The 13,675-nt window shown below is 52.5% G+C and overlaps 1 protein-coding gene across 1 annotated transcript in view; it reads right to left on the minus strand.

Moving 5' to 3' along the window:
- GABBR1 (gamma-aminobutyric acid type B receptor subunit 1) overlaps nt 1–13,675 on the minus strand; it is a 64,235-nt gene that overhangs the window by 13,491 nt on the left and 37,069 nt on the right. The window contains exons 14-16 of the mRNA XM_084647154.1: nt 7,314–7,377; nt 6,402–6,479; nt 5,612–5,762 (exon numbers count right to left, since the gene is read on the minus strand). Coding sequence (XP_084503280.1) covers nt 5,612–5,762; nt 6,402–6,479; nt 7,314–7,377 — 293 coding nt within the window. The remainder of the gene's footprint in view (nt 1–5,611; nt 5,763–6,401; nt 6,480–7,313; nt 7,378–13,675) is intronic.

A 13,675-nucleotide genomic window follows, 5' to 3' on the forward strand; every position in this document is an offset into this window, starting at 1 on the left:
ATAAATCTGTTTGTTTATTCTATCTGAAGCAGTGCATTTGGTTTGAAGCATGTCAGAGACTTCCCTTGGGATAACAAGCCTGGTACATATCAATTTCTTTGTTAAATTGATGAACTCATATAAGCTTGCAGGGTCCAGTGGGCATAACTGGACATGGCAAGACAGAGGTTCCTAGGGTTGTGTCTGGGACCAGAGATCATAGAACCATAGAATATCAGGGTTGGAAGGGACCTCAGGAGGCCATCTAGTCCAACCCCCTGCTCAAAGCAGGACCAATCCCCAACTAAATCATCCCAGCCAGGGCTTTATCAAGCCTGACCTGAAAAACCTCGAAGGAAGGAGATTCCACCACCTCCCAAGGTAACACATTCCAGTGCTTCACCACCCTCCTAGTGAAAAAGTTTTTCCTAATATCCACCCTAAACCTCCCCCACTGCAACTTGAGACCATTACTCCTTGTTCTGTCATCAGCTACCACTGAGAACAGTCTAGATCCATCCTCTTTGGAGCCCCCTTTCAGCTAGTTGAAAACAGCTATCAAATCCTCCCTCACTCTTCTCTTCTGCGGACTAAACAATCCCAATTCCCGCAGTTTCTCCTCATATGTCATGTGTTCGAGTCCCCTAATGATTTTTGTTGCCCTCCGCTGGACTCTTTCCAGTTTTTCCATGCCCTTCTTGTAGTGTGGGTCCCAAAACTGGACGCAGTACTCCAGATAAGGCCTCACCAATGTCGAATAGAGGGGAACGATCACATCCCTCGATCTGCTGGCAATGTCCCTACTTATACATCCCAAAATGCCATTGGCCTTCTTGGCAACAAGGGCACACTGTTGACTCATATCCAGCTTCTCATCCACTGTCACCCCTAGGTCCTTTTCTGCAGAACTGCTGCTGAGCCATTCGGTCCCTAGTCTGTAGCGGTGCATGCGATTCTTCCATCCTAAGTGCAGGACTCTGCACTTGTCCTTGTTGAACCTCATCAGATTTCTTTTGGCCCAATCCTCCAATTTGTCTAGGTCCCTCTGTATCCTACCCCTACCCTCCAGTGTATCTACCACTCCTCCGAGTTTAGTGTCATCTGCAAACTTGCTGAGGGTGCAATCCACACCATCCTCCAGATCATTAATGAAGATATTGAACAAAACCGGCCCCAGGACTGACCCTTGGCGCACTCTGCTTGACAGCGGCTGCCAACTAGACATGGAGCTATTGATCACTATCTGTTGAGCCTTACGATCTAGCCAGTTTTCTATCCACCTTATAGTCCATTCATCCAGCCCATACTTCTTTAACTTGCTGGCAAGAATACTGTGGGAAACCGTATCAAAAGCTTTGCTAAAGTCAAGGAATAACATGTCCACTGCTTTCCCCTCAGAGTCAGTTATCTCGTCATAGAAGGCAATTAGATTAGTCAGGCATGATTTGCCCTTGGTGAATCCATGCTGACTGTTCCTGATCACTTTCCTCTCCTCGAAGTGCTTCAGAATTGACCCCCTGAGGACCTGCTCCATGATTTTTCCAGGGACTGAAGTAAGGCTGACTGGCCTGTAGTTCCCTGGATCCTCCTTCTGCCCTTTTTAGAAGATGGGCACTACATTAGCCTTTTCCCAGTCATACGGGACCTCCCCCCCTCACCATGAGTTTTCAAAGATATGGCCAATGGCTCTGCACTCACATTCGCCAACTCCTTTAGAACCCTTGGATGCAGTGCATCCAGCATCATGGACTTGTGCTCATCCAGCTTTTCTAAATAGTCCCGAACCACTTCTTTCTTCACAGAGGGCTGGTCGCCTCCTCCCCATGCTGTGCTGCCCAGTGCAGTAGTCTGGGAGCTGACCTTGCTCGTGAAGACAGAGGGGAAAAAAGCATTGAGTACATTAGTTTTTTCCACATCCTCTATCACTAGGGTGCCTCCCCCATTCAGTAAGGGGCCCACACTTTCCTTGACTTTCTTCTTGTTGCCAACATACCTGAAGAAACCCTTCTTGTTACTCTTAACATCTCTTGCTAGCTGTAAATCCAAGTGTGATTTGTCCTTCCTGATTTCACTCCTGCATGCCTGAGCAATATTTTTATACACCTCCCTGGTCATTTGTCCAATCTTCCACTTCTTGTAAGCTTCTTCTTTGTGTTTAAGATCAGCAAGGATTTCACTGTTAAGCCAAGCTGGGGTCGCCTGCCATATTTACTATTCTTTCTACACATCGGGATGGTTTCTTTCTGTAACCTCAATAAGGATTCTTTAAAATACAGCCAGCTCTCCTGGACTCCTTTCCCCCCATGTTATTCTCCCAGGGGATCCTGCCCATCAGTTCCCTGAGGGAGTCAAAGTCTGCTTTTCTGAAGTCTAGGGTCCCCGTATTCTGCTGCTCTCCTTTCTTCCTTTTGCCAGGATCATGAACTCAACCATCTCATGGTCACTGCCTCCCTGGTTCCCATCCACTTTTGCTTCCCCTACTAAATCTTCCCGGTTTGTGAGCAGCAGGTCAAGAAGAGCTCTGCCCCTGGATGGTTCCTTCAGCACTTGCACCATGAAATTGTCCCCTACACTTTCCAAAAACTTCTTGGATTGTCTGTGCACTGCTGTATTGCTCTGCCAGCAGATATCAGAGTGATTGAAGTCTCCCATGAGAACCAGGGCCTGCGATCTAGTAACTTCCGTTAGTTGCCAGAAGAAAGCCTCGTCCACCTCATCCCCCTGGTCTGGTGGTCTATAGCAGACTCCCATCATGACATCACTCTTGTTGTTCACACGTCTAAATTTAATCCAGAGACTCTCAGGTTTCTCTGCAGTTTCATACCGGAGCTCTGAGCAGTCATTCTGCTCTCTTACATACAGTGCAACTCTCCCACCTTTACTGCCCCGCCTGCCCTTCCTGAACAGTTTATATCCATCCATAACAGTACTCCAGTCATGTGAGTTAACCCACCAAGTCTCTGTTATTCCAAACACATCATAATTCTTTGGCTTAATGGTGAAATCCTACCGGATCTTAAACATAAAAAAGAAGCTTACAAGAAGTGTAAGGTTGGACATATGACCAGGGAAGAGTATAAAAATATTGCTCGGGCATGTAGGAATGATATCAGGAGGGCCAAATCACACCTGGAGCTGCAGCTAGCCAGAGATGTTAAGAGTAATAAGAAGGGTTTCTACAGGTATGTTGGCAACAAGAAGAAAGCCAAGGAAAGTGTGGGCCCCTTACTGAATGAGGGAGGCAACCTAGTGACAGAGGATGTGGAAAAAGCTAATGTACTCAATGCTTTTTTTGCCTCTGTTTTCACTAACAAGGTCAGCTCCCAGACTGCTGCGCTGGGCATCACAAAATGGGGAAGAGATGGCCAGCACTCTGTGGAGATAGAGGTGGTTAGGGACTATTTAGAAAGGCTGGACGTGCACAAGTCCATGGGGCCGGACGAGTTGCATCCGAGAGTGCTGAAGGAATTGGCGGCTGTGATTGCAGAGCCATTGGCCATTATCTTTGAAAACTCGTGGCGAACCGGGGAAGTCCCGGATGACTGGAAAAAGGCTAATGTAGTGCCAATCTTTAAAAAAGGGAAGAAGGAGGATCCTGGGAACTACAGGCCGGTCAGCCTCACCTCAGTCCCTGGAAAAATCATGGAGCAGGTCCCCAAAGAATCAATCCTGAAGCACTTGCATGAGAGGAAAGTGATCAGGAACAGCCAGCATGGATTCACCAAGGGAAGGTCATGCCTGACTAATCTAATCACCTTCTATGATGAGATTACTGGTTCTGTGGATGAAGGGAAAGCAGTGGATGTATTGTTTCTTGACTTTAGCAAAGCTTTTGACACGGTCTCCCACAGTATTCTTGTCAGCAAGTTAAGGAAGTATGGGCTGGATGAATGCACTATAAGGTGGGTAGAAAGCTGGCTAGATTGTTGGGCTCAATGGGTAGTGATCAATGGCTCCATGTCTAGTTGGCAACCGGTATCAAGTGGAGTGCCCCAAGGGTCGGTCCTGGGGCCGGTTTTGTTCAATATCTTCATAAATGATCTGGAGGATGGTGTGGACTGCACTCTCAGCAAATTTGCAGATGATACTAAACTGGGAGGAGTGGTAGATACACTGGAGGGGAGGGATAGGATACAGAAGGACCTAGACAAATTGGAGGATTGGGCCAAAAGAAATCTGATGAGGTTCAATAAGGATAAGTGCAGGGTCCTGCACTTAGGACGGAAGAACCCAATGCACAGCTACAGACTAGGGACCGAATGGCTAGGCAGCAGTTCTGCGGAAAAGGACCTAGGGGTGACAGTGGACGAGAAGCTGGATATGAGTCAGCAGTGTGCCCTTGTTGCCAAGAAGGCCAATGGTATTTTGGGATGTATAAGTAGGGGCATAGCGAGCAGATCGAGGGACGTGATCGTTCCGCTCTATTCGACATTGGTGAGGCCTCATCTGGAGTACTGTGTCCAGTTTTGGGCCCCACACTTCAAGAAGGATGTGGATAAATTGGAGAGAGTCCAGCGAAGGGCAACAAAAATGATTAGGGGTCTGGAACAAATGACTTATGAGGAGAGGCTGAGGGAGCTGGGATTGTTTAGCCTGCAGAAGAGAAGAATGAGGGGGGATTTGATAGCTGCTTTCAACTACCTGAAAGGGGGTTCCAAAGAGGATGGCTCTAGACTGTTCTCAATGGTAGCAGATGGCAGAACGAGGAGTAATGGTCTCAAGTTGCAGTGGGGGAGGTTTAGATTGGATATTAGGAAAAACTTTTTCACTAAGAGGGTGGTGAAACACTGGAATGCGTTACCTAGGGAGGTGGTAGAATCTCCTTCCTTAGAGGTTTTTAAGGTCAGGCTTGACAAAGCCCCGGCTGGGATGATTTAACTGAGAATTGGTCCTGCTTCGAGCAGGGGGTTGGACTAGATGACCTTCTGGGGTCCCTTCCAACCCTGATATTCTATGATTCTATGACTATGCCAGGACTTCCAGTTTGCCCTGCTTGTTTCCCAGGTTTCTTGCATTTGTGTATAGGCACTTGAGTAACTCACTGATTGTCCCGCTTTCTCAGTATGAGGCAGGAGCCTTCCCCTCTCACGCGCTCCTGCTCATGCTTTCTCCTGGTATCCCACTTCATTTGGGTGCACAATCCAAGGAGCAGCTTACATGCTAGAGGCTGTATGTGAACAACCCAGGAATGGGGGTTCTCACAGCAGTGCAGGGTAAGGCTGGCTCCCAGAGACAAGGATTGGAGTGACCTAGCAGATCACTGGTCCAGATAACACCAGAGAGGAAAGTCATAGGAGGGCATGGACCAGACTTGCCCATTGTAGATGCTGAAGGCCAGGCAGAAGATGGCCAGCAGGATGCCCAGGCTGGGGAGTGGGGGTAGCCGTGGGGCAGGGGGTCGGGGGCCGCTGACTGGACGTGCCCATTGTAAGTGTTAAAGGCTAGGCAGATGATGGCCAGCAGTATGCCCAGTCCAGGGAGTGGGGGGGTAGCCATGGGTTAGGGATGTGGGGGGCACTGAATGGACGTGTCTGTTGTAGATGTTGAAGGCCAGGCAGGCAATGGCCAGCAGGATGCCCAGGCTGGGGGAGGTGGGGAGTTGGCATTGGGCAGGTGGGTGGGGGTCACTGACCGGACGTGCCCGTTGTAGATGTTGAAGGCCAGGCAGATGATGGCCAGCAGGATGCCCAGGCTCGCAAGCACCGACACTGAAATGAAGAGCTTCTGCGATAGGAAACGGAAGGTGGTGATCACCTTGGTGTAGTCAGCCGGGGGAGCATCCCCTGCAGCAAAGAGCACAGTAAGAGGGGGGACTGACCTAAGCACAGCACCGCCCCCATGTCCCCCCAGCCCCGGAGGAGGGAAAGGTGGCCTCAAGCGCAAGATCAGGCCCTGGCTCAAGGCAGGGGGAGGTTCACGCCCTCAGTGACCCACACAGTCCCAGCATCCAGACAAGCCCTCGAATCCACAGGGACCCATGTCTGTCCCCACCCCCACTGGGAGCAATTCCCAAAACTCCCGACGGCAGTGGGGCCAGATCCCTTGGTGACAGGAACCCCTGGGGGGAAGTTCCCACAATCCCCAGTGGCACGCAGGGCCAGAGACCCTGGTGACAAGAACCCCAGGGTGGCAGTTCCCACAATCCTTGGCAGTGGGCAGGACCAGAGATCCTGGCAACAAGAACCCCAAGGGGGCAGTTCCCACAACCCCTGGCGGCAGGAGGTGCCGGATGCCCAGGAACGGGAACCCCAGGGGGGTGGTTCCCACAATCCCCAGCAGCAGGTGCCAGATGCCCAGGAATGGAAACCCCAGGGGGGCGGTTCCCATAACTCCCAGCGGCGGGAGGTGCCGGACGCCAAGGAACAGGAACCCCAGGGGGGCGGTTCCCATAACCCCTGGCGGTGTGAGCAGCCCTGGCTCACCAATCCACTTGTCGTTGTTGTACCAGGACAGGTTGTCCTTGGTGCTGTCGTAGTAGCCGATCTTCTTGTAGACCCCTCCTGCTGGGAGAGGGGGATGGGTCAGACCAGGGGGACGAGCTCCAAGTGCACAGAGCTCCCCCCTGCCACCACCCTGTAGTGTAGCTAGCAGGGGAGCGGGGCGGGGGCTGCTCCCCCACTGAGCAGAAGTGGCGCCTTTTTAATTCTTTGGCGCCTTTTCAATTTTGACTCACCCAGCGGCGCTCCGGGTCTTCAGCAGCCCTTCGGCATCGGGTCCTTCACTCTTTCCAGCCTTCGGCGGCGTTGCGAGGGCGGAAGGGTCCTTCAGTGCCGAAGACCGGAGCGAGTGAAGGACCCGTCAGCGAAGTGCTGCTGAAGACCAAGAGAGCTGCCAGGCAGGAGGGTTGGAGAGCGCTAGGCTGTCTGTCATCCTGGAACTAGGGGTTGTTGTGTAGTGTCCTGGGGTTGGCATGCCAGGACGTGTGGGAGAAAGGCATTGTTGTCTTGGGTGTCCTAGTGTAGTGTGGTGTGTTCAGGAGTTGTTGTGTGGTGTGGTGTGCTTGGGGGAGTGCTGTTGTGTTGTGCTGGGTGATTGTGCTGTGCTGCGTGGTGTGTGCGGGATTCATGTGTTGCTCTGTGGTGAATCCCTGTGTGGTGTGAGCAGAGGGCTGTTCTGTGGGGTGGGTTTGTTGTGTCTGTGGTGCTGTTTCATGGCGTGGTGTTGTGTTGTGCAGTGTGGAGGGTTGTTGTGCTGTGTGGTGTGTTGGGTGGGGTAGCTGTGCGATGTTGTGCAGGGGACTGTAGTGTTGTGGTGTTGCACAGTGATAGGGTTGTCGAGCTGTTGTGTGGGGCAGGGGTTGTCGAGCTGTTGCGCAGGGCGGGGTTGTCACTCACCCTGCAGCTGTTCAATGAGGGTCCAGGCCATGCGGGAGCCACTGGCGTCGAATACCACGTGACCCTGGCGGGGGAAATACACACAGACCAGCGTCACCAGGCGCTCCTTGCTGGCAGCAGCACTAGGGCTGTCGCCTGGTGGGCAGCGCTCACTGATGGGGGACTGCCCTGCTGAGCTGGCAGCAATGTGCAGGGCGTGCTGTGCTGGGGGGCTGGGGAACCTGGGCGCTGGGGAGCAGGGACACTGGCTTCCTGGCATGGAGCTCAATGCCCACAGAGCCAGGCTGAGCCCTGGGCCTACAGGCTGGGGGATGGGACTAGGGCCTTGCTGGGGATGGGGGGCGCTAAAGAGAGTGCAGGGGTTAGGGATAGTGGTTAGGGGTGCAGGGAGTGGGGTTATGGAGTTGGTTAGAATTATGGGTGCAGGGAATGACATTAAGGTTGGGGGTGCAGGGTCAGGGTTGGGGTCACAGGGTGTGAATTAGGGGTCACAGGGGTCACTCACTGACACCCCCTCGAAGGCGGAGGAGTAGAGGGCATGGCAGATCCTGTCGGTGATGGGGTAGGTGTTAGAGGCACAGGATGGGGGTTGGGAGCGCGGGGTTGGGGTAAGAGAGCACGGGGGGGGGGTCACTAACCAACACCCCCTCGAGGGTGGAGGAGTTGAGGGCGCGATAGATCTCAGTGATGGGGTGGGCGTTAGGGGTGCAGGATCAGATTCAGGGGGTGCAAGGTCGGGGGCGCAGAGTCGGGGGGCGAGGGGGTCACTCACCGGCACCCCTTCAAAGGCAGAGGAGTTGAGGGCACAGTAGATCTCATTGGTGATAGGGTGGGTGTTAGGGGCGCAGGGTCAGGGACAGCGGGTGCAGTCAGGGTCAGAGGGTGCAGGGCAATGTTCCCTCTAATTTCTGACAGGCCGTGTGTGCAAAAAATTTCTTCTGTGCAAATTTTTGTGCTTCTGTGCAAACTTTTGTGCGCGCGGTGTTTCACCGTGTGCGTGGAGTTTCGGGTCTGTGTGCATGCGCACAGCTTAGAGGGGACAGTGGTGCAGAGTCAGGGGACACAGGGTCACGGGGTCAGTCGTTGACACCCCCTCGATGGCGGAGCAGTTGAGGGCATGGTAGATCTCGTCAGTGATGGGGCAGACAATAGGGGGTGCAGGGTCGGGGGGTGGGGTGTGAATTAGGGGGTGCAGGGGTCACTCACCGACACCCCCTCAGAGGCGGAGTTGAGGGTATGATAGATCTCGGTGCTGAGGTGGGCGTTAGGGGTGTAGGGTTGCGGTCAGGGGGCATGGGATTGGGGGTGCTGGGTTGTTACCGAGTGTGGGGGAGTCAGGGCCCTGCACCCCCCACTTCCTGCAATTCACCACGACTCTCAGCCACCCAGTAAAACAAAAGGTTTATTAGATGACAGGAACACAATCCAAAACAGGGCTTGTAGGTACAGAAAACAAGACCCCTCAGTCAACTCTCTTTTGAGGGGTGAGGAGCTCAGACCCAGGTTCTGGGCCTCCCACCATCTCCCCAGCCAGCTCCAAACTGAAACACCTTCCCGCTGTCTCCACCAGCCACACCCCCGGCCCCGTCTTCAGCCTTTGTCCAGTTTCTAGGAAGAAGGTGTCACCTGGCCCCAACCCTCTCCTGGGCTCAGATTATGAAGGCAGCCGCCATTCTTTACGTGCTGGCCGTCAAGTATCATCCCTCAGTGAAGTCACACCCTTATTTCCCATCACCATCGAGTATTGGTGCAGTACCCCAGGGAAACGGAGGCATGTCTTGTGTAAGCAGAAGATAGTAAACTAGTAAAACTCCCATGCAACATTACCAGGTTAATACTCCCCACTCCGTCACAACTCTCCCCCCTTCAAGACTGAACTGAGCGGGGTCACTCTAACCAGTGACCTGGGGAAGTTCAGGGCCCCCTCTCCGGGACAACACATCAGCTATCACGTTGGCACTCCCCTTCACATGGACCACCTCCATATCGTAATCCTGCAGGAGCAGGCTCCATCTCAGGAATCATAGAATCATAGAATAAAATCATAGAATATCAGGGTTAGAAGGGACCTCAGGAGGTCATCTAGTCCAACTCCCTGCTCAAAGCAGGACCAATCCCCAGTTAAATCATCCCAGCCAGAGCTTTGTCAAGTCTGACCTTAAAAACTTCTAAGGAAGGAGATTCTACCACCTCCCTAGGTAACGCATTCCAGTGTTTCACCACCCTCCTAGTGAAAAAGTTTTTCCTAATATCCAACCTAAACCTCCCCCACTGCAACTTGAGACCATTACTCCTTGTCCTGTCCTCTTCTACCACTGAGAATAGTCTAGATCCATCCTCTCTGGAACCATCTCTCAGGTAGTTGAAAGCAGCTATCAAATCCCCCCTCATTCTTCTCTTCTGCAGACTAAACAATCCCAGTTCCCTCAGCCTCTCCTCATAAGTCGTGTGTTCCAGACCCCTAATCATTTTTGTTGCCCTTCGCTGGACTCTCTCCAATTTATCCACATCCTTCTTGTAGTGTGGGGCGCAAAACTGGACACAGTACTCCAGATGAGGCCTCACCAATGTCGAACAGAGGGGGACGATCACGTCCCTCGATCTGCTCGCTATGCCCCTACTTATACATCCCAAAATGCCATTGGCCTTCTTGGCAACAAGGGCACACTGCTGACTCATATCCAGCTTCTCGTCCACTGTCACCCCTAGGTCCTTTTCCGCAGAACTGCTGCGTAGCCATTCGGTCCCTAGTCTGTAGCGGTGCATTGGGTTCTTCCGTCCCAAGTGCAGGACCCTGCACTTATCCTTATTGAACCTCATCAGATTTCTTTTGGCCCAATCCTCCAATTTGTCTAGGTCCCTCTGTATCCTATTCCTGCCCTCCAGCGTATCTACCACTTCTCCCAGTTTAGTATCATCCGCAAATTTGCTGAGAGTACAATCCACACCATCCTCCAGATCATTTATGAAGATATTGAACAAAACCGGCCCCAGGAACGACCCCTGGGGCACTCCACTTGATACCGGCTGCCAACTAGACATGGAGCCATTGATCACTACCTGTTGAGCCCGACAATCTAGCCAACTTTCTACCCACCTTAGAGTGCATTCATCCAGCCCATACTTCTTTAACTTGCTGACAAGAATACTGTGGGAGACCGTGTCAAAAGCTTTGCTAAAGTCAAGAAACAATACATCCACTACTTTCCCTTCATCCACAGAACCAGTAATCTCATCATAGAAGGTGATTAGATTAGTCAGGCATGACCTTCCCTTGGTGAATCCATGCTGACTGTTCCTGATCACTTTTCTCTCATGTAAGTGCTTCAGGATTGATTCTTTGAGGACCTGCTCCATGATTTTTCCGGGGACTGAGGTGAGGCTGACTGGCCTGTAGTTCCCAGGATCCTCCTTCTTCCCTTTTTTAAAGATTGGCACTACATTAGCCTTTTTCCAGTCATCCGGGACTTCCCCCGTTCGCCACGAGTTTTCAAAGATAATGGCCAATGGCTCTGCAATCACAGCCGCCAGTTCCTTTAGCACTCTCAGATGCAACTCGTCCGGCCCCATGGACTTGTGCATGTCCAGCTTTTCTAAATAGTCCCTAACCACCTCTTTCTCCACAGAGGTCTGGCCATCTATTCCCCATGTTGTGATGCCCAGCGCAGCAGTCTGGGAGCTGACCTTGTTCGTGAAGACGGAGGCAAAAAAGATGCTTGGCATTGGCTCCTTTCATCAGGTGTAGCCAGGTCAAGGGATACTGGTCAGTGTACACAGTGAAGTGTTGCCCAAATAGATATAGCTGTAGTTTCTTAAGGGCCCATACCATAGCCCGGCATTCCTTTTCTACGGCCGCATAGTTTTGCTCCCGAGGTAACAACTTCTGGCTCAGGTACACGATGGGATGTCTCTCCCCCTTTTCTTCCTCCTGCATTAACACTGCACCCAGCCCCATGTCTGAGGCGTCGGTGAACACTATAAAGGGCTTGTTAAAGTCTGGGTTTACCAGAACTGGGCCTCTGACCAGAGCCTCCTTCAGTGCACAGAGAGCCATCTGGCACTGCTCGGTCCAGACCACCTTGTCTGGCTTTTCCTTCTTGCATAGCTCAGTGATGGGGATGGCTATGGAGCTAAAGGGTGGCACAAACTTTCGATAATACCCAGCCATTCCAACAAAGGCCTGAACCTGCTTTTTGGTTTGGAGAACAGTCTCTGATCGCCTCCACCATTGCAAGTTCTAGCTTTAGGCAGCTGCTCCCCACCCGGTGGCCCAGGTAAGATACTTCAGCCATCCCCACCTTGCACTTCTCCACTTTTATAGTCAGCCCAGCCCCCTGGAGTCGGTCCAGCACTTGTCTAACCTGGGACACATGGTCCTCCCAGGTCTGGCTAAAGATGCAGATGTCATCAATGTACGTCACAGCAAAACTCTCCATTCCCCTCAGCAGCTGACCCACCCGGCGCTGGAAGGTAGCAGATGCCCCCTTGAATCCGAAAGGCAGGGCCAGGAACTCATAGAGCCCTAGAGGCGTGATAAAGGCAGATTTCAGCCTGGCATCTGCATCCAGCAGCACCTGCCAGTAGCCCTTTGTAAGATCCACAGTGGTAAGGTAGTGAGCTCCTCCCAGCTTGTCTAGGAGCTCGTCAGGCCTTGGCATGGGGTAGGCATCAGATATGGTGATGGCATTAAGCTTCCGATAGTCCACAGAACCGGATTGACTCATCCTTTTTGGGGACTACAGTAACACTACAGGAGAGGCCCAAGGGCTGGCCGATGGCTGGATCACCCCCAAAGCCAGCATGTCACTGACCTCTCTTTCCAGGTCCTGAGCAGTTTTGTGACTCGGAAGGGGGAGCATCCTATAGGAAGATGCGACCCTGTCTGCACCCGGTGGACAGTCAGATTAGTGCGTCCAGGCTGGTTGGAAAACAGCTGTCGGTAATGATGCAGCACCCCTCTGATCTCAGCTTGCTGGACAGGTGTTAGCTGATCAGAGAGGGGAATTGTTTCCAGGGAGGAGCCAGCTCCTGTCTCAGGGAATAGATGCACTAAAGGGTCATCTCCCTGCTCCTCCCAATGCCCACACACGGCCAAGACCATATTCCCCGTCATAATACGGCTTCATCATGTTAACGCGGTACACCCGGTGGCGGTGTGCCTGGTTAGACAGCTTCACCATATAGTTTACCTCATTTAGTTGCTTGACAACTTTGAAAGGGCCTTCCCAGGAGGCTTGTAGTTCGTTTTTTCTCACAGGAATGAGAACCATCACCTGGTCCCCGGTGGCATAGGCGCGGGCCTGCGCCATGCAGTCATACTAGACCTTCTGCTTCCTCTGGGCTCTGGCCCATGAGCTCAGCAAGTCTTTCTCAGAAGGTCAAGATATACACCACCACTGATTCTCCATCGGGAGTGGCTTTCCCCTCCCATTTGTCTCTCATCAGGTCCAGGGGCCCCCTTATCCTTCTTCCATATAACAGTTCAAAAGGCGAAAATCTGGCAGACTCCTGGGGTACTTCCCTGCACGGGAACAGCAGGTGAGGTAAATACTTGTCCCCAATCCTGCTGGTGCTGGTTCATAAAGGTTTTCATCATCATCTTTAAAGTTCCATTGAACCTCTCCACCAGCCCATTGGACTGGGGGTGATATGCTGAGGCCCAGATGTGCCAGACCCCACATTTCTCCCACAATCATCAGAGCAGGGCTGACATGAAGTTGGATCTCTGGTCTGTCAAGACTTCCTTGGGGAACACCACTTGGCTGAAAATGGTAAGGAGTGCATCTGCCACTGTGTCTGCTTCGATAGACGACAAGGCCACTGCCTTGGGGTAACAGGTAGCGAAATCTACCACCACCAGAATGTATTTCTTCCCCGACCGGGTTGTCTTGCTGAGAAGCCCCACTATGTCCACAGCCACCTTCTGAACAGGCTCCTCTATCATGGGCAAAGGTCTCAAAGCCGCTTTCCCCTTGTCCCGGGGCTACCCCACTGTCTGACAAGGGTCACAGGATCTGCAATACTGTTGGACAGTATTAAAGACTCCAGGCCAGTAAAAGTTTTGTAGCAGCCTCTGCCTGGTGCGCCAGATTCCCTGGTGGCCTGAGAGAGGGATGTCATGGGCCAGGTACAGTAGCTTGCGGTGATACTTCTGGGGGACCACCAGCTGCCTCCGGATCCCTCACAACTCCACATCCCCTGGGGGAGACCATTCTCGGTACAGGAATCCCTTCTCCCACAAAAACCTCTCCTGGCAGCCTTTCCCGCACTGAGGCCAGCCAGGTCCCTTAGCTTTTGCAAGGAGTGATCTTTCTGCAACTCAGCCTGGAATTCATCAGCTGGGGAAGGTATGGATCTCTGCT

The sequence above is a fragment of the Lepidochelys olivacea genome (genome assembly GCF_965140295.1).
Source record: "Lepidochelys olivacea isolate rLepOli2 genome assembly, chromosome: 14".
Taxonomy (NCBI): Eukaryota; Metazoa; Chordata; order Testudines; family Cheloniidae; genus Lepidochelys; species Lepidochelys olivacea.